Raw genomic sequence first — 24,999 nt, 5'->3', positions numbered from 1 at the left:
TAAATAAATAGCTCGTTTATTAGTAATATGTTACATCATTAAAGTGCATTGAAAAGAGATGCAGGGACCAAAGCTGGAAGGTCGCCAGCCCCAGGCCCTGCCGGGGGGCTGGCCAGATACACCAGAGAAGGCCCAGCTCTCTGCTGAAATCCAGGGACAGAGTGGGCAGAGCTACCCACCTGGAGAGCTTGGCCCAGGCTGTCCCCACTGGAATTCACAGTTTAGCCTTAGTTATAGCATGTCCTGAGCTGAAGGTGGGAGGCTAGGAGCATGGAAGCACAGCCCCTGCGCAAGGGGACTGAGGGGAGGGCGCCCCGCCCCCCAACCCCCAATGCCAAGGGCAGAGTCCTGGAACCTCCCCCTGAGGACCTGACTCCTATATGAATGTGTGAACCTAGGGCTCAGTTTTCTCCTTCATTTTCCCGTCTCCCTCACCCCACCCCCTCCCATAACCAACAGGGGTACTTGGACAATGTACCCCTCAGCCTGGGCTTCCAGGGCAGAGCCAGCTCATGCCATCTCTTTGAACCCATGCCACCATATCCCTGGACTCTTATCCCATGCCCAAGAGCCTCAGGTTGGGACCCCCCCCCCCACCAACCCATCCCTTTCTAGCCCCTCCCTTCCCCACCCACCCCCAGCATGTAGTTTTGGTATTTTCATACAGATGCAGTCGGAAGTAGCAGTACATGAAATAAGCCTAACATAAAAATAGAGCCCTTTCCGTCCTCCTGTCCGGAAAGCAAACATCCTTCAATAAACATGCAAGGAGGCTGCCTTAGTAGGACCCAGGGCTGGTGAGGGCCACAGAGGGCAGCCTGGGCCTGCAGGAACACCAGCCAGCCCCTGCAGTGGCAGGAGAGAGGATGAGGAGGCAATAGAGAGCTTGAAGGTCCAGAAATGGGATCCCAGCTCCCTTTTCCCAACCCCTCTCTGGCCCACGGGCTCTTGGGCCAGGAGCATCACTGAATTTGGGCAAGTTTGAGGAAGAACTTTTGAAAAATAGTCTCCAGAAGATAAAGTCTTGGGCCATCAATGCCCCAGCTTCATAGTCAGTGCCTTCATTCTCCAGCCCCCACCACCCTGCCCCACCTGGGCTCAGCAGCTGCCTGTGGCTGGCCATCTCCAGGCCTGGTGTCCCCTGGCAAGCTATGCAATCCCCCTGGAACCAGTGGTGGGCAAGGAGCTCCCAGCCGGGTGGCTCTGGGTGTGAGACTTTTCTAGTGCCCTGGGACTGCAGATGCCCACAGCATGCCCAGCCCCAGGAGGCCCTAATGAACCAGTAGGCCAAGAATGAGTGTTGGCAGGACCCCCAGCCAGAGGGAGGCCAAAAGGGCATGGGCACAGCCCAGCAGGTGCTGGGCCTTGGCCTCGTCCTCAGACAGCAGCTGCCAGTGCTGGGCCTTGCGGACGTAGGAGTCCTCCTGGGCCTCGCAGTAGTAGTGGCCATAGTGACCATCCGTGAGGTTCTCGATGAACAAGATGCAGTTGGGACTCTGGTGGCCGGGCTCGCATCTCTGCTCCACCTTCTCTCCGTGGCGCCACCAGTAGGTGGCATGGCGGGACTCCATGGGGCAGCTCAGGTAGTAGCGAGAGTTCCGGGCTAAGGAGACCTTCTGAGGTGGGGCCTCATCTGGGGGGGATGGGTAGGCAGCTGTGAGAAGAGGCTGAGAGCTCCCAGGGCAGGCTGTGTCCTCCCCCAGGCCTCTAAGGCCAAGGCTTCTAAATGAACACAATAACCTAAGCACCCAGTCTCCTTATTCTCCCCTGCCTCCCTCACCCCACCCTTCTTACACCACCCTCACACCAAGGGGGCTCCCTCCACAGGACTATCTGGGGCCCCCAGGAATAGACCAGGTTTCCCTCAGAGAGCAAGCGAGGCAAGGCTGTACCACCCTCATTGGACTGGGGCCCTGGGCAGGGCTAAATCAGGTACCTGGCTTTGGGCTGGGGCATTCTTTGTGTGGCTCATCTGGATTAATAGACTGCAGCACTGACCTGGAGTAGGGAAGAGAGAGGCTAGACAGACAGGAGGCCAGACACCTGGCCCTTCCCCATCCTCATCCTGCACCCAGTATCTGCCACAGTGCCTACCAAGAGGAGGGTCTGGTCAGAATGGCTCAGTACCCAGCACTGACTCCTCTTGTAGCCTGTTTACATCACTCCCACCCCTGTGTCTACCTTCTCCCAGGGAGAAGGGTTCCCAGCCAACATACCTTTGGGAGCTAAAGATGGAGACACAGTGACCCTGGTCCCAGCCACAGTATGGGTCTCGGGCCATGAGGCAGCCATGGCAGCCCCCACCATAGATGTCACACAGGTCCAGGGGCACCTGGCTCACCTCCCATTGGGAGCTTACATACAGTTTCCGCTGGAATGAGAGACTAGGTCAGACCAGGGCCCCCATCTCCAACACTGAGTTTTAAACTTCCAGGCCATGGCCGACTGCCCTGTGGCCCAGAAGCTCTGAAAAGGACATGTGAATTGCATGCAAAAGAGCTCTGTCCTCAGCTGGCCATCACTGGCTAGCCTCACAGGGCAGGGCTGGGGGTGTGGAGGCTCACCCGGTCAGGGTCCAGTGACATGGCCTGGATGGCTGCTGCACGACGGAAGGGCTGGATCTCCATGATGTTGAAGACGAGGCTGTGTTCCCACTCCTCTGACTTCACCACCTTGTGGATGGTGCCCCTGTCTGTGGGTGGTGGGCAGAGGGTCAGCAGATGGGCATCCCACCTCAGAGACAAGCAGTCTCCCTCTATGTAGGACCAACCAGGAAAGACATGGGTGGGGAGGGCTGGGAAGTCATGGCTCAGGCAAGGGTCACAAGACTAGGTAAGGTGAGTGTGAGGGACGTGGGAGTCAGAGGGCAGCCCAGGAAGTTTCCAAGGCTGACCCAGAGCTCCGTGAGGCCCTGGCAAGCTGGAGCATGACTAACAGAACCAGCAGTCCTGCACACCCAATTACTATGCTGACCCTTCATTACTTCTTCCCTCCGCATACCTTCTTGTGAGTATTATCTTCCCCACTTCCCAGATAAGGCAATGAGGCTCAGAAAGTCTAAGCAACTTGTTTAAGATCACATAGCTGGTGACTGCAACACAGAGGGGTCAGAATCTCACCCCTCAGCTTCTTCCATAACTGCCTTGCCTCCTGGACAACTTAAGAATATGTTTTCTTTAAATACACCTTTTATTTTGGAGTAATTTCAGATTTACATAAAAAATACAAAGATAGCACAGAGATTTGCTGTATACCATTCACCCAATTTCCCCTAATGCTACCATCTTATATAACTACTAGAGGCCCAGTGCACAAAATTTGTGCACAGGGGTGGGGGAGTCGGGGGAGGCAGGGGGTGTCCCTCAGCCTGGCCTGCACCCTCTCCAATCTGGGATCCCTCTTGCAATCCAGGACCACTGGCTCCTAACCGCTCATCTGCCTGCCTGCCTGATCACCCCTAACTGCCTCTGCCTGCCAGCCTGATGCCCCTAACTGCTCCCCTGCTGGCCTGGTCGCCCCTAACTGCCCTCCCCTGCCAGCCTGGTTGCCCCTAACTGCCCTCCACTGCTGGCCTGGTCACCCCTAACCACCTCTGCCTCAGCTCCTGCCACCGTGGCTTTTGTTTAGAAGGACATCCAGAAGACATCTAGTCCAATTAGCATATTACCCTTTTATTAGTACAGACAAATTCATGCATGGGTGGGGTCTCGCTGGCCCACCCCGATGGGGGCCCATTGGGCCAGGCCAGTGGTGTGGGGGAGAGAGGGGGGAGGAGAGGAGCCATGGGCAGTTGGCTGGCCGGCCCTGCCCCCTGATCAGGGCCTGAATCAGGCTTGTTGGCTGCTGCAATGAGTGTCATAGCCTCTGGTTGTTTCGCCGTTCCAGTCGCTGGGCTTTTATATATATAGATGGCACATTCATCACAACTGAGCAGTATAGTATTATTAACTCAACTACAGACTTCATTGGGATTTCATGTTTTTGTTTTGTTTTTCCATTAGTGTCCTTTGTTCCAGGATCCAATCCAGGACTCCACGTTGCATTTAGTCTTAGGGAATTTTTAAATTTTTATAAAATCTGAAAAGAACCTTAGATTCTGGACAGGGATTTCTAAGGTCACATAATGGCTGCCTGCCTCCAAGGCCAATGCTTTATCCATTCACACCTGTTGGGGGTCTAATGGGCATCCTGACCCCTGGGTCCTCCCAATCCCACATCACCTGCTGTCCCAGTTTCTAGAATAGCCTCCCTCCCTTTCAATTCCCCAAGGCATTGCTTGTTCCAAAACAGTCAGATGATAAGATGGTTGCTTGCCTAGGACATGTCTTTTAGTTCTGTGATGCCTCTTGCAGGCTCTGGGATGTGGCCCAATGCTTCTTTGGCCTGACAAGCTCCCAACCCACTCACAGCCCTTCACCTCCTTCCACAGCAGCCCAGTGAGAGCCTCCCATACCTTCTCCCAGCTGTGAGAGCCTTTCGTTCCCTGCAGAGGGCCCAGAAAGCTCTATTTCTTATCTGGCTCCAATTCTTCCTGCTGCAGGTTCCAAATGGCATCTCTCCAACGGTCCTCAGGGAGAACCAAGACAACTACCCTCATCATTCAAGTGTGCTCACCTCCCAGGTCTGCAGGAAAGGAGTCCACGGTTCCCTTGGCCCAGGCCCCACCCTTCTGTCCTTGGCTCCTGCTCCCAGTCTCCCATTGTGTGACCTCTCCTCTGCTGCACCCCAGTGCCTGTCGTCCCCTGTCTGACCGCAACAGCTAGGCCAGCCACTGCTGGAGCAGAGCAAGGACAAGAGCCCATTGGTGCAGCGAAGATGAATGGAGGAGCAAAGAGGTATGATCTCAGGACCCAGAAACCAGACCCTGCTCCATGGGAACTGATATGGCCACTGTGGCCCTGAGAAGATCCCAACATGAAGCAACAGCAGAAATCACACAGAAGGAGGGGTGGGGCCTGAGCCCTGGAGCCCCAGGTGCTAGCACCTGGGGGAAACACTGCCCTTTTTATGGCGTCACTGCACACCAGGTCTCAAAGAAATGCTGTAGCCTACACTGATCTCCATGTTCACTCCCAGGAGTCCACTTTGCCCACAACTGGGACCAGGAAGCTGCCATAAACCTGCTCAGGGCTGGCTCTTCCATGGCCAGTGGCTTCTTGGGATGCAGGGGCATCTCCCAGGGCATTCCACCCAGCTTCAGGGGTCAGCCAGACCCTGCTCTCCCTGGGAAGAGGAGGTGCCTCTGCAAGACTGCAAAGGCTCTGCTACCTGGAAGCCCTTCCTCATGTCTCACTAAATACTGTGCATTCCACATCAAATGTTTCCTCTCACCTGCATAATCCCAAAGACAGGGAAAGGGGTTCGAATTCCTCATTCTGTCTAGCAGGGGGCCACAGGATACCCAGTGACCAGATCCTTCCTCCTGGCTTTCCACATCTCTTCCTCCCAGCTTCATGAATCAGATATCAGGTCCAAACCTCCACCTGGCTTTGCTCAGACTGGCCACCTTTCTGCTTTGGAATCCTGGAACCTGCTATTCTCCCACCCTAGGATGCCTTCCCCTCTTCGCCTCTGCCCCCACCCCCCTGCCTGATTCTTCCACAGCCACACATACTAACTCCTGACAGCTCTTAGTCATTCAATTCTTCCTTCCAGGTATAAAGATCCAACCACATGTTAATTACATTATTATTTATACCTTTCATATCCATTTTCACAAGGCAGACTAGGGGTCACGGGATAGTCGCTCACCTGTAGTTAGGTAAAGCACGTGGAAGGTCTCCCCATGGCTGGCGTGCATGCGGTGGACAACTACTTTCTGGTAGTGGTACTTAGAGTGAAACAGTGGTGTCTTCAGAGGCCCCATGGGCTCCACCCTCTGTGCCACCTCAGGGTGACTGTCGGCCACCTGGAAGGTCTCCGTGGGTATCGGCTTCCGGCCTGGGAGGCACTGGACAAGAAGAGTAGGCCCAGGTCAGTGGGTGGCTGGGAAGTGGGGTAGGGGCCTAGGTCATGGCAGATGTCAGTGCTCACCTTGCCAGGCCGAGGGGTGGGAAGGCCTGTGTGGTAGCCCTTGAGTGAGGAAGTACGGAAGACCTTGTCAATGTCACCAAGGGAATATACACAGACAGCTGAGTAGTTCCTGGGGGGACACAGAGACCACCTCAGTGAGGGGCCCAGTACTCACCCACCTCCATTCACCCAGGCCAGCTCAACACCATACAGGGCACAACTAGAGCATTCTAACCAAACTCCCCAGCCTACGAGCTCCATGAAGACAGGGACTATCCTAGGGGCCACGACTAGTGCCTAAGAGTCATCAGTCACCATTGAAGGCAGAAGGGAGAAAGAGAAATTCAACTTAATTTCTTTCTGCTACAATCTAAAACCACAACCTGATAGGATCGCAGGGTTCAGAGGCCAGCCCCAGGGCAGAAGGATCCCCACATGCATCCTGTTGAGTAATTCACCCGCCTCTCTGGGCACAGCTGCAGGATGCTGATGCCCAAGGCCAGACCCCATGCCCGCCCCAGCCTGGCTGGATCCACCCACATGGGAGCCAGAGAGCAGGGTGTTGGCTTCCCTGCCCTGTCCCACCTCCCCCCACACCCAACACTTTTGCCTGCCTTATTTTCAATCAATGAGAGTGATTAAGAGATGTGAATTGTCAGATGCAGGCAGTGTCTGAATGGGTGTGATAGCACCCTGTGAGGCCTCAGCAGCCTTTTTCCAGGGCCCACCACCCACTCTGAGCACACAGCTGGTAGACACACAGGCACTGCCATGAACGTGTATACAGTACATGCATGTACACTAGCTGTACAAACTCAAAAACATACCAGCACAAAAATCTCTCCAAGCACCGTGTCCCACCCAGGCCCGGCAACAACCCTGCCCCTTGAGCCTGGAGTCCCTGCTCATCATCAGCCATCCCCTCAGCAGGGCCCAAGCCCTCCGATCCCTACTAGACACATAACTAATGCCAGGCTCAGCCCCAGGACAAGGGTCCTCACCAGGGGTTGGAGAAAACGCCATAGACCCTAGTGTCCCTCCACTGGCCGTTAGGGTCAGGGAGTAGGAAGACATCCTGTAGCCTGTTGAAGTTCTTGTTGGTGACGGGGTCGCTGCACACCAGCATGGCCTTCAGGAAGGTATTCCACTTGGAGACAGACAGCGAACTCTCACCACCCTGGTCCCCCTGAAAGGGTGGAGGGAAAAGGAGGCCCCTCAGTACCCCCTGGGCACCTGCTGCCAGGAATGTCAGCACCCAGACTTCAGAGGAGGAAGGTAGGCTCTGAAAGGCGCAGAGACCTGCTAGGGGACCAGGCAGAGGTGCCCCATGACTCAGGCCAGGTTCCTGAGCCAGGTTCCAGCTAGAAGGCCTGGCTGACCGGGGCACAGGGCCAGCAGTGGGAACCTGCAGGGTGAGGGTGCTTGGTCTTTCCCTACAGAGCAGATAGACTCAGACACACATTTGTCCATTCTCACACACGCACACAGGTGACACACTCGAATATCCTAGCACCTTCACACTGGTGAAACACACATGTGAACACATTTTCATACTCCCACTCACACTCATACACACCTTAGATGACTATACACTTCACACTGCCACACATGCACATGAGCTCAACCATCTTTACCCACTCACAGATGCACAGACACTATTGTGCATATACATCCCACACACAGACTTACTCATATATTTCACACACTCCTTCAGATAAACAGGAACTCACACACTCACACCTATTCACACAGAGACACACACTCTTGCCCATTCAGCCACCCACTCACCCTGCACAGCTGGGCCACGCGGGACACATTGAGAGGAGCCTCGGGATTCTTGTCAGGGTTGTCCTCCCGGAAGAAGTAGTAGATTTTGTCATCATAGGCCTGGTCTTGGTGCACGATGGTGGCCTTAATGAACTGTGGATCTACCAGTGATACATGTGAATTGGTGTTGGGGAAGCCTGCTCGGGAGACCCATTCCAACCCTGCACCACACCCTCCCAACTCTGCACAAACAAACCTGGAGCAAATCAGACCTGGAATAAAACTCAGAACATCAGGCCCAACACCCCAAGGGGTCTGAGACTCAGCACCCCATCTCACATCTGTTTTGCTCTCCCCCTACAAAGATGTCATCAGCCCAGGAGCAATGACTTCATGCCTGGGGACTAGGAAGGTCCCTGGGCCTTTATGTCACTTCTGCCTAATTGGCAGAGCCCTAATGAGGAGGAAAGGAGAGTTGCCCCCACATGAGCTCAGCAGAGGGATACACTATGGCTCCCAGGGACCCCACTCTGGGTCTGGGGCTTCCTCTGTTTTGTTATCACAGTGTGTAGGGCCCATCTGTCTCTGTACCTTTGCCTCTGCTGTTCCCCTGCTCCCTGCCAGGCCAACGTCCTCAGCTCTGGCTGCTCAGACCTGTCCCAAGCTCCCACTTTCCTAACTGGCCTGTGGCCCCAGTCACCCTTGGGGAGCCCTCCCAAGGGACCTGAGGATCTCATGAGCCGCCGTGGGCATTCACACTCCGGTCCACCCCAGCCCAGCTGGAGCCTAACTCACTCTGCATGACGGTGTCACTGGTGTACAGCTCAATCTCGCCCTGGATGCGGCGGAACCGAGGGATCTTCCCGTTGTATTCCTGCTTCCGGATTGTAGAGTACACCTCATCCCCTGGGCATGGTGGAAGGGGCATGGGTAAGGGCAGACAGCTCCCAGAAGTCCCTTCCCTGGGCCTGGGCACTGATTTGATCACCCTCCCCCAGACAAGGGCAGCAGCCCTACCGTCAAACAGAACCAGGGAGTTCTCATCCGGGCTGAAGGGGGCATAACCTCTCCTCTCACCAAGTGACTCCACAGTGCCATTCACCTGGGGGAGGCAAAGGGGGTTAGACAGCCACATAATCCCATGACTACTGCTTCCCATGGGTGCCAGCTTCCCCTCCTCCCAAGCATTCTATACAAGGTGAGCCGGCCTCTGAGTCTCCCACCTCCTTCCCACCTTGGGAGGCAGAAGCCCACCCATGCAAGGGTAAGCTGACGAGGCATATGGGAAGGGGCCTTCTCACCAGGCTCCAGCAGCTGGGGTGCCGGGCATTGGTGCCGCAGGCCAGCAACCCCTCGCCCTGTCTCTCCAGGAGTGTTATGTAGTTCTCACAGTCCTGCCCAGAAGGGGAAGAAGAGAGGTTGGTCAAAGGCCCTGGCAGGACTCGAACCAGAACTCTTAGTCTTGGGGAAGACAGAATCAGAAGGCTGAGCATGGAGGCAGTCTCCAAGGAGAGCCTAGAGGGGATGCAGCTGATTCCAACTCCCCTCAGAGCAGAGGAAGAACACAGGGACCTTGGAGAAGAACTATGTCTCCCACTCAGACTGGGAACCCTCAGGCAAGGCCATGCCTCCTTCCTCAGACTCCCAGGGACTCCCATCCCTTTTCCAAGGCGACAGCCTCCCTTCTACACTCCCTCTCCTCCACTCACCTGCTTGCCCAGGCAGGATCCCTTGGTGGAGCCAATGTTCACCTGGGGGAGAGGAGAGGAAACATTAGTCCACCTGCCAGGGGTCAGATGCCCTGCAAGCACTGTCCATGTGCCCTCAGGACAAGTTCATTTTACAGCACAGGTGAGCAACCAGGGCTCTGAGAAGGTGAGTGATTCACCAAGGTCACACAGGCTGCTTGGCCTGATACCCAGAGCCAAGCCCAGAGCACCAGGCCAGAGATCTCAGAGGCCGGGGCGATGGGGTTCTGGAGCTCAGCTTCCAGCCCAGGCCTCCCCCATCAGTGCAGCCCACCTGGTCAGGTGGGTAAGCTCCAGGCTTTTCTCCACACTGACCAACACCCACACCCATCTGGACTACCTTTAGGGAGCCTCCCCCAGGGACCATTTATGGGATAAAGGGGGAGGTAGACCAGTTTAGGAGGAGATGCCAGCTCCCAACCCCTAATTCCCTGAGGCCCCTCACCAAGGCCAGAAGGGAAATAAGGGGAGAAATGGGGGTAAGGGGCAGTAAGGGCCCCAGGCTCACCGTGTGCACAGAGGCGTTCTTGCCCTCGGGGAAGTTGAAGAGGTAGACCTTGCCACGTCCACCCACCCACACAGAATCGCTGCCTGGCTCATGGAAAAGCACGGTGTGTGGCTCTGCCGAGCCAAAATCCACCCGGTCCTTCCCTGCGCGGCCTGAGGAGGAGGCAATTGGCAAAAACTTGAGGCTGGGCCATGGGCAGGGAGATCCTATCCTCCCTCTCAGGCACACCGGCACCTGCCTGGCAACTAGTGCTTGGGTCTGGGCTGGGGCAGCACCAGGACTCGGAGCCACAAGTGGAGGAAGTGAGGGGTACCCTGGTAGGGTCTAGCAAATAGCTGTCCTCACCCCAAAGCCATGGCCCCTACCCTATAATATGTGACCTCAGAGTAAGGACCCCTAGGTGAGCAGGCTTCCTCCTCCACCCCCCACCCTCCCACACACTTGGCTATTTCCAAGAGGCTGAACTTAGGCAAGAGGGACCAGGACCTCCGGCGGTGCTGTTTGAGGCTCTCTGCAACCCACAACACAGCAAGCAGCCATCTCCACCCCCTGCAGGTAGCAGGGTTCTAAGCACCCCACTTAGAGTCCAGGTTCCCTGGAATCACTTTGTTCAACACCCTATCCCCTCCTTCAAGAAGCCTTCTCCAACTCCTCCTGGCCCATCCCAGGCCTTCAGTGAGTAGGTCAGCTCAGAGCAGAGATGGAAAGGAATCTAAATGTCCATTCCCACCCATTTCACAAATGGAAAAACAGAGGCCCAGAGCGGGTATAGCACAAGGTTGTAAAGTCAGTAGCAGTCCCTTAACGAGAACCAAGCTCCTGCCCACAGCTAGACTCTGGCCTGGCCCACTATGGCCTGGTTTCATGGAGGTGCCAGCTCACCCCAGGAGTAAAGTTCCACCCTCCCTCCCCAGCAACTCTGGGATAGGATGTCCTTCACAGAGCACAGCCTGGGCCTTTAAACAGGAGGGCTGATCTGGGCAAATTTGCCCAAAAAGGAAACTCTCTGCAGATACTGCCTCTGGGGAGATGTCTCATCTCCAGTGACATTGCTGAGCTTGTCCTGGTTGCAGAACTAAATTCCAGGGATGGGACAGCTCACATCTTCCCACCTCCAACCATCCTGAGGCCTCATGCAGGAACTTGGCCTGACCACTGTTTATTCAGCTATAGCAAACTCGGGGGTAGCCAGCTTAGCAGTGATACCAAGGAAGACACACTCCAGTCCAGACAGAAAAGAACTGCCCTTTCCGGAATCTACCCCAAATCCTTCTTGCTGCCATTTGAGCCATTCCTACTGATTCTGCATTCAACGGGGCAAGGAGAACCACACACCTTCACTCCCTTTCCTTAAGATACATCCCTGTGTGGCCAAGTCACTCTGGAGGTGGGGTAACACACGCTGCACCTCAGCTGTAGCCTGGCTCACTGCAGAGGTGGAAACTGAGGGCTCCTTGGGGACACGCCAGCCCAAGGATACACTAGGCGGCAGGACAGACTGCCTAGTCCAGCCGTGGGCAAACTATGGCCCGCGGGCCAGATCCGGCCCGTTTGAAATGAATAACACTAAAAAAATTAAAAAAAAGACCGTACCCTTTTATGTAATGATGTTTACTTTGAATTTATATTAGTTCACACAAACACCCCATCCATGCTTTTGTTCCGGCCCTCCCGTCCAGTTTAAGAACCCATTGTGGCCCTCGAGTCAAAAAGTTTGCCCATCCCTGGCCTAGTCCATAACTGAGTATTGGTTCTCAGGAGCATTTAGGAAGATGCAGCACTGTGGGCCACAGAGAAGTGCTGAACTCACTGCCTCTGGTTCACCTGGCTTTCCCTGGGCGCTCCACAAACAGCCCAAGCAGCCTCCCTGCACCGTGAGGCCCAATCCCCATCAGTCCCAGCTGTGCAGGGCCTCCTTTCCAGCTGGGATAAAATTAGAGTGCTGGGGTCAGCAGCCGGAAGATACAAGGCCTTCCTGACTCAGCTTCCACAGCTCCCCTTGCACCTGCAGCCTGAGCAGCAGCCACCACCCCACAGCCCAGAGCCCAGAGCCCAGCCTGGGATCCAGACAGTCAGCAGCCCCAGCTCTCCTCCCACATCCCCAGCCAGCCAGGGGCCAGGAAAAGCTGTGTGTCTGCATCTAGAGATGTTGGACTGGGGCAGAAGCTCTGAACCCCCACCCCAAGGCTAAAGGGGAGGAGCCCCAACCCTTGGGCCATGCTGGCCATCTCTACCAGTCACCTCAGCCTGCACCAGCAACAAGGCCACAACCAAGGCACAGCTCTCGCCCCTGGAAAGAAGCACCAGAGGGGGCCCTGAAGGAGCCCTTGTCTGGGCGTCTGAAGTCCCGCCCAGGAAAGTCTAGTCTGATGGGAGAGGCAGTAGCCTGGTCCTGAAGAGCAAGGTCTGAAGGGAAGCTGGCCCTACCCTGGAATTCAGTTGGAGGGGGGAGTCAGCCACATCAAAGCAAGCCTCCACAATGCTCAAGCAAAACTGTCTAGGTGCAGCCCCCAGAGCTGCTCACAAAGAATTTCTGAGGATACAGAGGGCGGGTGAGAGCTGCTGCAGCTCCATGTGAGGGGACTGCAGCATCAGGGCCAGGACAGATTTGCAAGCCTGAGCCCTATTCCTCTCAAATCCTGGCTGCAGCCCCTGGGGTGCAGGGGAGGCAGGGGCTACTGGGCCCATTTTGCAGAAGATCAAACAGGAGCCCAGGAGCATTGCCTCCACTGACCCCCCGGCTCTCGCCCCTCACTGCCCTGCGCCTGGCGATATGTTGCAGGGGATGGCACCAGTCTGGCACCAGGACCTGGATCCGGCCCATTCTCCACCCCAGCCCCACCCCTGCTCCTGCTCCTCACAGCCCAGAGCCCTCAAAGGGCCTGATTGTGCCTGGGAAGTGTCTGAGCTCGATGAATACATGAAAGGAAGCTTTGTTCAGGTTGGCAGGAGCAGGGGCTGGGGGCTCAGGGGCAGGAGGGCTGCCTGGAAGTGAAGGCAGCACCAGGCCTTTGGGGCCAGGATCCGTAGCCCCATGGCACCAACATGGGCCAGGGAGGGGTCAGCCTTCAAGGCTCTGCCCATGCAAAGCAAGGCTGGGACTACCCCTAAAAAGGCCCAGCCAAGGGAACAACAGTCACATCCTTAAACACATCTTTTTGCTTCCTTATGAAATCAAAGAGATGGGGAAGGCAGATTCCAGCTAGATGGATCAGGAACAGGCAGAAAGAGAATAAACTTCGCAGGGGAAACAGGCTGAGCAAAGCAGGGAAGCTGACTGGATGGTGAGTGCAGAGAACTAACCAGAGAAGATCAGGAAGGCGGGCTAAGGACCTGTGTGATAGGGAGAGGAGGTGCTGCAGCCCCCCAAACATACACCAACCCACTGCCCAGCAGTCTCTGGTGCTTCCCCTCCTTCCTAGAGCAGGGCCAGTGTCCCGAAAGCCACCCCTCCTCTAGCACCCCACCTCCGGGCTCCCTTGCCTGCCCAGCCCCCTCTGCTTCCCATCCTGGATATCTAAAAGGAGCACCGTCTGGCACCACCGTGTCTCCCCCCTCACTCTCCAGCCTGATGCATTAGTGGCTGACTAAGTGGTAGCTAAAAGCTCCCAGAATAACCAGGAGTTCAGGCAGGGGAGGGGGCTAGGGGAACACAGGGTGGGCATAGCCCCAGAGGCAGCCTGGTTCAAGACCCCCTCCTCCTGCCCCATGTGATTCCAGCCCTTACTCCTTTTGGATCAAGGAAGAGCACACTCAGGCTGCCCCATACCCAGCAGGTCACCATGGCCCTCGCTGAGTCCCCACCCTCCTCACAGTGTTAGGACTGGCAAGGCCCAGGCCCAGGCCCAGCTCAAACTGAAACAAAGGTCAAGAAGATGGCTGGGTGTGGGAGGCAATCTCCCCCAGCCATAGCCCCCACAAGTCGAGTTGTCCCTAAAGCTGATCCTGTTGAAACCAGTCAGAGCTGATTCCTCTCATACTCGCCACCTTCCCACCACTGTCCCAGCAGCCAGTTAGCCGGGGTAAGTCTGGACTTCTGTAAAGCAGGCCTGCCGGGAGGAACACCATTCCTTCTCTCATACTCCCTGGATGCTGTCCCCATTTTTCCTCTTTGCTTGTGAAAGAGGATAGCCCAAGGGGAGGGCCAAGTAAGAGCTAGAATGGGGAGGGGGTACTGTTGTCCCTGAAGGGAGCAACAAGGGACAGGCCTCATAGTCTGGTCTGGGGAGGGACAGCCTTTCAACCTGACCCACTGACCCAACAGGTCTTGAATGCTAACCTCAAGGAGTCCTTTGAAAGTGGGTATTGAGGTTGGCTCTGAGAATGGTAGGAATTCAGACACCCAGCAGAAGCTAGGCCAACCTCCAGTTGGGACTCCAGCCACAGGTGACAGGAGCTACGCCCCACCCCTACCCACCTCACACCCTTGCCTACCACACAGCTGGCAGAGAGAAGAGGAAAGACCCACGTGGAGCCCAGGAATTAGCCGGCAGCCTCTCCACCCTTTGGAACCCACACCCTATAGGTCAAGGTGGAAGGGAGGGGATCTGAACAACACTGAGCTGAGGGGGCATAGAGACCAGAGAGGCTGTGTCAATGGCCCAAGGCACACAGCAAAGGAGACAGGGGCAGGGCAAAGTCACAGCCCAGGGTTTCTGGTACCCAGCACCCAGCTTAGCCCTCTGGAACCACATCCTGAGCTTTCTTGAGAGCCTCTGGATTTGCAAAAAGCTGTATATCATCTTCTCTTCCCTTCCCTGAGTCATCTCCTGCTCTCCACCGTCCCCCTCCCTATTAGTTGAGAAGTCACTAACCTGATGACTGACAGGAATCACCCACACACCTACCTTCCAGGTGGGGTCCTGATCTCCAGGGACTTTTAGCAACCAAAGCCTTAAACTCTAAGAAGTGACTAAAGGTGGAATGTAGCACTGAGTCAGAGCAGTGGAGGGAAACCGTTCTACTGGGATGAATGGAGTCAAAGGGACAAATGTTGCATTGATTTTGTCTCTCCTGATATGGCCCGGGATGAGGGTGTGAGAAGCTACTCTTCATACCCAGAAGCCCAGTTTCCAGGGTGGCACTGGCTCATGCTAAGGAGGAGCTGTGGTTGTTACTGTGGTTCCAGCCAGCTGCCTGGCAGGGGCAGAGCCATGCACTACACAGGTAGCAGGCTCTTGATATGGTTCTTAGTCATGGGAAATGAGAGGTCTGCCTCGTCTTTATCAGCAAGAAGTAATGTTCTCTCTTTGGCAGCCGGGCGGCTGGCTGGGTATGACCATGACCAGGGGCTGGGCCTTCCTGACTTCAGTTTCTTCCTCTGTGGATTGGAACAGCTAGTACCTGCTACGGTCTAGGTTTTATGACCCACCATCAATCTTGGAAAAATCACAAAGCAATCAGGGTTAGGTTCATGGGTCACTTTTGGCAAAGTGAGAGACAACTTTCTGGAGGTAGAGGCAGCAGAAGCCACATCCTCATCCGCGCCCACTGACTAGCCCACCAAATTCCCCAACCACCCTGCAGAAAAGGCAGGACAAGGGGTGCATGACCATCTTATAGACAGGAAAACGAAGGCCCTTCCAAGCCAGCTCTGAGCCACTGTGCTCAAAGGACAGGAGGCTTGGCTGGTGAGGAGACCAGCGGGGGCAAAGGTTTGGAGGGAACGGGGCAGTTGAAAAGCAAGCTGTGGGGAAGCTAAGCTGAGTCAGATTCAGGGGCTCAGGGAGGGAAGGTTGGCACTGAGACCCAACTGGAGCAGAGAGGAAGCAACACACCCAGGGAAGGCAGGAAGCCCAGATGAACACTATGTCCCATTGATCTTCACCTGTTCTCAGCCCAGCAGGTTCCAAAAGCCCCAGTGAGGCCAAGGTCAGCTGGTGGCTCCTTCAAAGGAAACAATGAGTAGAGCTGCAGGGCCTGCCCTTGGGCCCAGAGCCAGGGCAAAGGTGGCAGAGAGGGCAAAAGATGGTTAGTGGAGGCAGGGAAGCAGGATGGGAAGACTGTTGAAAAAAGAAGGTTCCAGGCGAGCACAGACTGGGCCAGCAATGGGTGGGTGGGGGAAGCAGTAGAAGGGCAGCAGTTAGGGAGAGCTGGTTTGGGGCTGGGCTGCCAGAGCTTTATTTCATCAGAAACCAAAGGGGAGATGCCAAAGGAGGAAGAGGATGACAATGATGACAGTGATACCCCTACCTACCACCTAACCACTCCATAGCATTCACCATGTGCCGGGCACTATTCTAAGTGATTTGGGGGTGTATTAATTCATTTAATACTCACTGAACTCTTACGAGGTGGGTTCTCTTATTGCCCCCATTTTACAGATGAGGGAACCGAGACACAAAAAAGTTGAGTAACTTGCCCAGGATCACACAGCTATTAAGGTGGAGAGAAGGTTGACACTCAGGCAGACTGACTCTGGAATCTGTGCTTATGACTCTGTGCTTCATAGATGGGCCCTTCGAAGCTTCCAGGCTAGCCCCTTCCATACAGATGAGGAGACTAAGGCCCAGAGAGGGTACAGCCTGCTCAGATGCCTCTTGGCCAACGAAGCCCTGACCTCCATCACGATGCCCTAAGGAGAGTGTGTTTAAGTGAGCATGGGTATACAGGCCTGATGCAGTGGTGTAGGTGGATCTAGGGGTGCAGCACAGCACTGAGAAGGTAAGTTTTCTGAGATCTCTGCCCAGAAATAGAACATATTCTGTGGTCTTGGGCAGACCACAGCAAAGTGCAGGGTATACTCACAAACCCTTCTTTAACACATGCCCAGCAAGTTTCCCACCAGCCAGCACTGGCCAAAAACACTTCCCTCTGGGGTATAGAGAAAAGGAAACCCTCATGCATTGTTGGTTGGAATGCAGATTGGTGCAGCCACCATGGAAAACAGTATGGAGGTTCCTCAAAAACTTAAAAATATAACTACCATATGACCCAGCAATTCCACCACTGGGTATTTATCCGAAGAAACACAAATCACTATTTCAAAAAGATATATGCACCTCTGTGTTCACTGCAGCATTATTTACACTAGCCAAAATATGGAAGCACCCTAAGTGCCCATCAGTGGACCATGAAATAAAGAGGATGTGGTACATACACACTGGACTCTTACTTGGCCATAAAAAAGAATGAAATCTTAACATTTGCCACAACATGGATGGATCTAAAGAGTATTATGCTAGGTGAAATAAGTCAGACAGAGGAAGACAAATATATTATTTCGTTTATATGTATAAACTAAAGAAAAAATAAACAAATGAACAAACCAAACAGAAACAAATTCATAGGTATAGAGAACAAACTGATGGTTACCAAGGGGAAGGGGTTGGGGGTCTGGGTGAAAAAGGTGAAGGGATTAAGAACGAACTGGTAGTTACAAAACAGTCAAGGGCTATGAAGTACAACACAGGGAATATAGTCAATAATATTGTAATAACTATGTATGGTGCCAGGTGGGTACTAGACTAAGGTGATCACTTAATAAGAAATATAAATGTCTAATCACTATGCTGTACACCTGAAACTAATATAATATTGAATGACAACTGTAATTAAAAATATTTTTTAAATAAATTATAAAAATACTCACCTCTACCCCTGGCTCCTCAGTTCAAGAACCCACCATGTCTCCCCACTGCCCATCCCAGCAGGGCCCAATACCTCTAGCTAGCAGGCAGGGCCTACCCATTTCTGCCATGGCTCCTTCTCATGGCCACACCTTTGCGGGTTCTCTTCCCTCCTCTGACTGTCCTCTCCCCTTTCTCTGTGTACATGGTCTTATCTGTCCTCCCGTTTCTCTGTGCACGTGGTCTTATCTGTCCTTGAAGATCTAGTCTCAACCCCCGTGGCTCCAGGAAGTGTTCAGACTGCTCCAGCCCTCACTGCTCAGTCTTCCCTCTGACCTTATGCTGGCACACACCATCGTCTTTCAGATCACACTGTCTGGTGTGGAGTCCTGTAGGCAAGGCCAGACAGACAAGTAGAGGGAGGCCAAGAGCTGAGGCCAGGGGTAGGCATGGTCCCAGACATGCCTGTCTCACTGAGTAGCCTTGAGCAAGTCCCTGTCATCCCCAGGCCAAGTGAAGGCTAGGGCTGGGCAAGTGGGGGCAGATGAGATAGCAGGGAGAGCCAGGACTGGGGTAGGTTAAACCCCATGTCAGACGAGGAGACATCTTAAAAGAGGTTCCCCGGCCACTGACAGGGTGCTGAGCTTATCATGGTGACCTTCCTTTCTCCTTCAGGCCCAGAAGACAAACAACATGAGCAGCTCTCTGCCCCCACCCCACACCCTGGCCCTGGCCCTCGCTTGGTTCTTCCCCCTTCCCCAGGAAGTCTCCCCCAGTTGTAACACTCCACAGTGACCTTTCTTGCTGTCACAGTCCTTGGCTGTATCTACTGGTCCTTCCTGATCTCTCCAGGTGCCCTCCCTAGTCACTGGCAGCAGGCCTTGCTCTCTGGACACCTGAGTGCTGTCCAGGGCTTCTCCTCCTCTTCAGATGGGCAGAACACAGACCCAGGCACGGGGCAGGGGTTAGCTGCCCTCCATGATAAGGACTGCTTGGGGCTGCTGGCACAGAGCCCGAACCCCTGATTGGAAGCAGGGTGTGCAGGAGATACTCAAGATCAGCCTAATCCCAGGATGCTGTGAAGGTTAAACCCAGATTAGCCCAAGTCATGACACAGTTCAACCTGCCCTGGCAGAGACCCTCCGAGGCCCAGCTGCCCTGAGGAAAAAAGCAAAAGAGGTGCATTGAGCCGGCCCAAATCTAAGATCCCAATGGAGGAAGGTCATGACAGTGGGGCTCATGTCAGCAGACAGTGCTGGGGCAGTAAGAGATGGGCTCAAGCTGAGCCAGCCAAGGAGGAAAGGGGCTCATGGAACCCTAAGCCTAGGACAGAGCTTGAAGGCAGACAGGCAAATGGAGGGAAGCCAAGAACTGAGGCCAGGAGCAGAAGACACAGCCCTGGTCCCAGCTATGCCGGTCTCACTGGGTGACCTTGGGCAAGTCCCTGTCATCATTGTCCTCAATTTTCCATCTGTGGAACTTGTGGTTAGCTCAGCTGATCTGATTTTTTTTTTTTTTTTTGACATCCTAAACTCTGTCCAGTCAGGCTGTGTGGGCTGAAGTTATCCAAGAAGGCTCCTTGGAGGAAGGGAGATAGCACTGGCAGAAAGGAAGAAGAGGGTGAATGGGGTGCAGGGCAACAGCCCTGAGGCAAGAAAAGGTGGGGAACTGGGGAGTGGTGAGGGAAGAGTGTGTAAGATAAGGTGGGAGTGGGGCCAGGCTGCCATGTAGGACTGGGGAAGTGGCAGCTCTGCCTCTGTGTGTCCCAGGAGAAGCTCTCAACACAATGACGCAGAGGGATGGAGGGGCCTCACAGAGGCCAGGGCACAGTCCTGGAGACACAGCGGGTCCCAGGCCAAGGCTGGGGAATAAAGGCTTGGAGGGGGAGAACCACTCCCCTCCCTCATACCATAGGGGGCAGGGAGGGGATGGATATCCTGGTCTCTCGTGGCTTAGGCTGGCTAGAGAAGGTGGAAGCCTATTTTGCCGGAACCAACGAGTCCTCCATGCTGTAGGAGGACCACTTCCTCCCCTGCCCTGAGAGAGAGGAGGTTTCCGGGGCAGCCAGGACTTGCCAAAAAAGGAAACCAAGAGAAGAGGAAGTATCTAGGCCCAGAACTGCCAACCAAAGCAGGGGAAGTGTGGTCAGTCTCCTGTGACACAGGCCCTATAGTGGCTGAAATGAGTGACATGGAGCTGGGGGAGGAGGACAGGATATCAGATGGGGCCTCAGCTATCATAAGGACCACCCACTCCCACCACTACCCCCTGCAGGCAACTGGACCCTATTCCCTGGGCTGAGCCTGGCCTTCCTCATAGAAGAGTGTCCAGCTCTCCCTGTCTCCCACCCCGGGGAGCGACCTACACCCTCCTCCCCCAACCCCCTTAAGAAGGTGAAGGTTCCTGGAAGGTCAGAGGAAGGGCATCTTCCTCCCCCACCCCCCCCACAGGGCCTGGCTGGTGCTGGGGGAGCTCCCTCCCTTCCATGAAGAGTCTCTGCCGAGGCGTGGGCCTCAGGCCTCAACTGTCCCCCACAATCAGGAGGGCTGGGGGTAGGGGGAAGCATTGGTCTCCCAGGACGCAGGCCCAGCTTCCCATCAGCAAGCTGTGACTCCGGGGAGGACTTTCCTGACAGCCATGGTCCTTCCTCCCCACACAGGGCCGGTTATGGAAGTCAGGTGACTGAGCTCACATGTCACCTCCTGCAAGAAACCTTCCCCAAACCCGGAGGCCAAGGCCGACTCAATGTCTCCCACTCATTGCCTCCTCCTCTCCCTGGTCCTAGTTGTAAGTTTTAGGGTCAGAAATCTTGTCATGCCAGGTGCTTCCTCCTGTCCCTCCCATCCCCCAGCTGTCTCCTGCTCCTCCTGCCATCATGGCATACCACCTCTTTCAGGAAGCCTTCCCTGATTGGGGATACTGGATTATGTACCTCCTCAACCCCCACAGCTGCCCTCTGCCACATTTCATTGTAACTGCAAGTTGACTTCTTATTTCTCCACCTACACTGAGAAGTCTAGACTTGTCTAGTTTCTCATCCCTGGATCGATCCCCAAGCACAGCCCCAGCAAATGTCAAAAATGCTGAAATGCTGTCTACCTTTCAGGCCACAGACCAATATGCCACTTCCTCCAGCTGATCCTCAGCTCATGAGAGAAAAAGAAAAGAACACGAAACTCAAGGATTTCCCCTGATTTCCCAGGTTTCAATTTCTCTTCACAGCTAAGATCTGAATGGGCCACCACAGACTCTGCTCATCCCAGAAACGTAGGGATCGCAGGAGATTAGTGCTCTGATAAGTATAACTCCTCCCTCCATTCACTTTGGACATTTGAGGAAACTGAGGCTCAGAAAAAAATAAACCCTTGCCTAGAGTCACACATAAAATCAGGCCAGAGCTGGGATCTCTTTCCCTGACACCAAGGTCATCTTGAGCCTGTGCCTGCACTCACTCCATCCAGCCTGCTCTCCGAACCTTCACTATTCAGGACAGAGGGGTCACAGAGCTTGGCAGGAAGCTCCTAGAGGCATCACAGAGCATCTCTCTCCCAGCCTAGGACCACCCCCCATCTCCTCCTGGGAATAGTCCCCTTTCTGTTCTGCAGGGGGTTCACCCTGAAGGTGAGGAGCACATCTAAGTCCCCAAGGGGGCAGGGATTTCCACTGAAAATGCTGATGCTTAGGGAGCCCCAGCTGTGACCTCATCCCCTGCCCTGGGGAGAAGCTCCATAATGGCTCCCCCAGCAGCCTCAAGTCAACAATAACATCCTGTTGTTTAATTGGACAAGGGAGAGGCAGAACCGGCTGGGCAAGTAGCTCTGTTTCTCCTTGGGGGCAGGTTGGCTCATCTCTGACCTTGGGGGTCAGGACCTTCCTGAGCTTCTCCATCTCCTCTAACTGGGGATGAAATGAGAGAGGGGTGCATAGCTTCCACAGGCATGCCAATCTCCTGCCCACACCTATGACCCACTCTTCTCCAGCCCCTGCTTGCAGGAAGGGCAGGCCCAAACAGTCGTATCTCTGACTGGCCCATGTGTCAGTGACAGCCCTCAGGGGACAATCGCAGAGCCCTTCCTGCTCTGGTGAGCTCTGAGAGTCAGACACAGTGTGGAGCTCAAGGGCACCCAGCAGGTTAGTGCTAGCACATCCCTCTCTGCCCAGAACTGCTAGACCCGGACTCAATATGTTGGAGAGTTCTCAACTTCTGACAAGTGCAGGCTAGGACCCTCCCAGAACTCCCTAATCTAATCTTTCCCTAGGGTAGTGGTCGGCAAACTGCAGCTCACGAGCTACATGTGGCTCTTTGGCCCCTTGAGTGTGGCTCTTCCACAAAATACCGACTTCTGCGCATGGGACACAAAGTTTCAGTCGCACTGTATGTGCGCGCCCACACGTGGTATTTTGTGGAAGAGCCACGCTCAAGGGGCCAAAGAGCCGCATGTAGCTCGTGAGCTGCCGTTTGCCGACCACTGCCCTAGGGTATAGGGGTCCATAGAGCAAAAAATAAATTACAAAGAAGAGCTGGAGCTCCATACCTAGTCCCACACCTGTCTTGGCTTAAAACTTAACGCCAAACTATGCCTCATAGAGAAGTGGCTCCAGTATCACCATTATCCTAGATTTGGCTGTTCCTGGAGGCTACCACCCACTCACAACCACCCACTGGTAGACAGGAACCTAGGCTTATACTACAGCAAGGCCAAGGGGATCCTCCTCTCACCCCACTTCTGGGGTTGCCCTGCCCAAGCCCACTTCTGTCCATGTGTCACCCCACAGGAAATGGAAGGCAGCTGTCAGCCAGGCATACCATCACCAGCTGGTGGTCCTGAGGGACAGGCAAATGGCAGGGTCTGTCTGGCCAGTGGAGTGCCTGGCACTGATGAAGGAGACTACAGGCTGCCCTAGAACGAGACAAGTGAGGGGTTGGCAGACCCCAGCGGGGGCATATTAGTGTATTACCAAGCAGAGGGCACAGCCAGAGTGGCTATTATAGTGAACTGCATGGAGGGAAAAGAGAGGTGGAGCTGGGTTGGGAGCTTTGAAAAGTGGGCAAAAGAACTGAAAGCAGCTTCAAATAGCCTCAGGGTGGAAAGACTAAGTGCCTGAGAGGGGGAGGTACACATTAAGTACTAAGAAATGGGTGTGCATTAAATATGTAGGGGGAAGGGTCTTCAGAAGTCTGGGGGAGTGGAGGCAAGAGAGCCGATTGCAAGGGGGTGGGCGCAGGGGGAGAAGCTAGAACACTTAGGCATGGCCATTTATCCCCTTGAGAGGGCCCAAATGCTGGGCTGTCCAGGACAGTCAAGAGGTTTGACTCAAGGCCAAGATGTTGGGAAGGCAGAGGAAGCCTGGGCTGGAGGTGTCTATCATGAGTAGACGCCAGAGGTCCACCTACTCTGCTGCACTCCCAACAGAATATCTGGGGCTGGGTTACAGAGCTGGCCCCCAGAGTCCCTCCTTTGTGGCCAAGAAGTTGCCTAAATCCTTCTCCCCTCCCTAACCCAGTGCTAGCACTGGACCTGTGCCAGATCCGAGCCCTGTCTGCACTTTGTCCAGTGACCTTGGGCGAGTCACATTCTCTCTGCTGCAGCTGCAGTTCATGCCATTGGTTTTGTGTGGGGGGTTTTCCTTCTCTCTGCTAAGAATACCTGCCCCAGATAATGTTCAGGCTCTGGCAATCCCTGCAAACCGCCTCAGTCATCAAAGGGCCCTGTCAGGGCCAGACCAGGCAGCTTCTCCAACCCCCACCCTGAGTCCACCTCCACCACAGGGGGCCACAGCACCACCAAATTTGGGGACAGAACCCAGTTGTCCTGGGAGTGGGAAGCATTTGCGTGCAATGCAGGGGAGGGGAGCTCAATCCCTCATGGCATAAAGCCTCAAACCCCACCTAACCGGCTTTCGGACCCATTGTTTAACTAAGGCACCCCTGAGGGAGACCCCTGTTCTTCAGACTCGCATATCCACCGCATCCTAAAAGCTACACCCCAGATCCGCTGCGTGGGGTCCCAACAGCCGCACCCCACCCAGTGCTGTGCCCACAGCGCTGGCACCTATTCCTGGTAACAACTGCCACGTGCGGACCGGTAGGGTGGGGGATCGGCCGGGCCGGGGCCAGTGCCGGCATTGCAGAGGTAGCGCCCAGGTGCCCCAAGCCTCCGCAGCACCACACCAAGTCCCAGCACACCACAGGGTGCCCACCCCTTGACCGGACTGGGTCCTGGGCCCGGGGCGAGGGCAGGCAGCAGGGTCTTTGTTCCCACAGCCAGAGCGGAGCAGCGGCAGCAAGGAGTCCGCGCCCCCGTCTCTGGCCCAGCCAGGGCTCCTTGCAACAGCGGAGTCCGCAGCTCAGGAAGGACTTGGGTGGAGGTCCCAGCCCAAGAAGAGTCTTGCACAGAGGCCCTGTGCTGGAGGACAGAGAGCGCCTCTGGGCGGAGAGAGGTGCCGGCTCCCTTCTCTGGTGCCCCAGCGCTGCGGCTCCCAGCTGCGGGAGGACTTGGAGCGACTTAGCCTGGGTTCCGGCCCCACCACCCGCTTCCCCTCAGTGTTCCAGCGGCTCCAGTGTGCCAGCGCGCACACTCACCCTCATCCAGACCCATACTCTCCCCGAGAGTAGCACCCGGGACCCACAGAGCCTCGCGCACGCACCCCCTCCGGTGCCGCACACTCTGCACCCACCCGCGAGGCATCGGATCCTGCGCTCCGCCCCCCCCCCCCCCCCCCGCGTGCCACCTACCTTTCCAGACAGCGGAGATGCGGGGTCCACTCTTCGGGTGGCCTTGGGTGTCGGCGGCCGCCCAGAGCAGCAGCAGTAGCAACTGCAGCTGGAGTCCAGACCGAGCCTGTGGGCCAGAAATGCGGTAGCGCGGGACACCGAGGGAGGTGCATCTGGGCGGAGGCGGTGTCATCTCGTGGACCCGGAGCGACAGCAGAGAGCTGCGGAGACTGAGCCAGCACCCGAGCACAGACCGATACCAGCACGAAGAGGCGGAGTCAAACGCCTGACCCCACCCCACCCCTCCCCCGCCCCTCGGAGCCTTTCTCGCCTCTGGGCTACCCAAGTGGGGTGCAGTGCCCACCGCCAGTGGAACCTTAGTCATTCCCTCCCAGGCAGTTCCACAGGAGAACCTGAGTGGACCGGGACAAGACAGACTTGTGGTCTTCTGTGCTCAGAGGTAGTGCTGGTTCCCTCTTAGGGCCTCAGATCCACGCCCCCTCCCCCCCACCCCCCAATGAAAGGGTTGGCCTAGAAGAGGGGAGGACCTCTCTGAGGGTACAGACAAGTCTACTACCAGGCAACCTCGCTAATGGCCAGCTCAGTGTTTTGCACCCTGAAGACTATAGTTCTCATAGGATAGGCTGGCCTGAGTGGACATGGCTCCCTCTAAGCCTATAA

The 24,999-nt window shown here is 55.4% G+C and overlaps 1 protein-coding gene across 1 annotated transcript; it reads right to left on the bottom strand.

The window, feature by feature from the left end:
• SEMA7A (semaphorin 7A (John Milton Hagen blood group)) lies at positions 1-24,598 on the bottom strand. The gene is made up of 14 exons (XM_059657257.1): positions 24,340-24,598; positions 10,036-10,187; positions 9,489-9,530; positions 9,081-9,173; positions 8,797-8,881; positions 8,575-8,685; positions 7,801-7,940; positions 7,014-7,198; positions 6,034-6,142; positions 5,752-5,950; positions 2,565-2,692; positions 2,217-2,371; positions 1,937-1,998; positions 1-1,633 (listed from the first exon to the last, which is right to left on the bottom strand). The coding sequence occupies exons 1-14, from the start codon at positions 24,509-24,511 to the stop codon at positions 1,272-1,274; spliced, it is 1,995 nt and encodes a 664-aa protein (XP_059513240.1). The 5' UTR covers positions 24,512-24,598; the 3' UTR covers positions 1-1,271.
• Between the last annotated feature and the right edge of the window lie 401 nt (positions 24,599-24,999).

This window comes from Myotis daubentonii, chromosome 1 (assembly GCF_963259705.1).
Source record: "Myotis daubentonii chromosome 1, mMyoDau2.1, whole genome shotgun sequence".
Classification (NCBI taxonomy): Eukaryota; Metazoa; Chordata; class Mammalia; order Chiroptera; family Vespertilionidae; genus Myotis; species Myotis daubentonii.
The sequence above is the reverse complement of the archived record's forward strand: the minus strand, read 5'-3'. Positions and strand labels throughout refer to the sequence as shown.

Excerpts from the sequence above, each read along its gene's own strand:
- SEMA7A (XM_059657257.1), bottom strand. The coding sequence starts at position 24,511 with ATGACACCGCCTCCGCCCAGATGCACCTCCCTCGGTGTCCCGCGCTAC. Across the intron at positions 9,531-10,035 it reads AGAACGCCTCTGTGCACACG|GTGAACATTGGCTCCACCAA; the intron begins GTGAGCCTGGGG and ends CCTCTCCCCCAG. Across the intron at positions 5,951-6,033 it reads CCACCCCTCGGCCTGGCAAG|TGCCTCCCAGGCCGGAAGCC; the intron begins GTGAGCACTGAC and ends CTTCTTGTCCAG.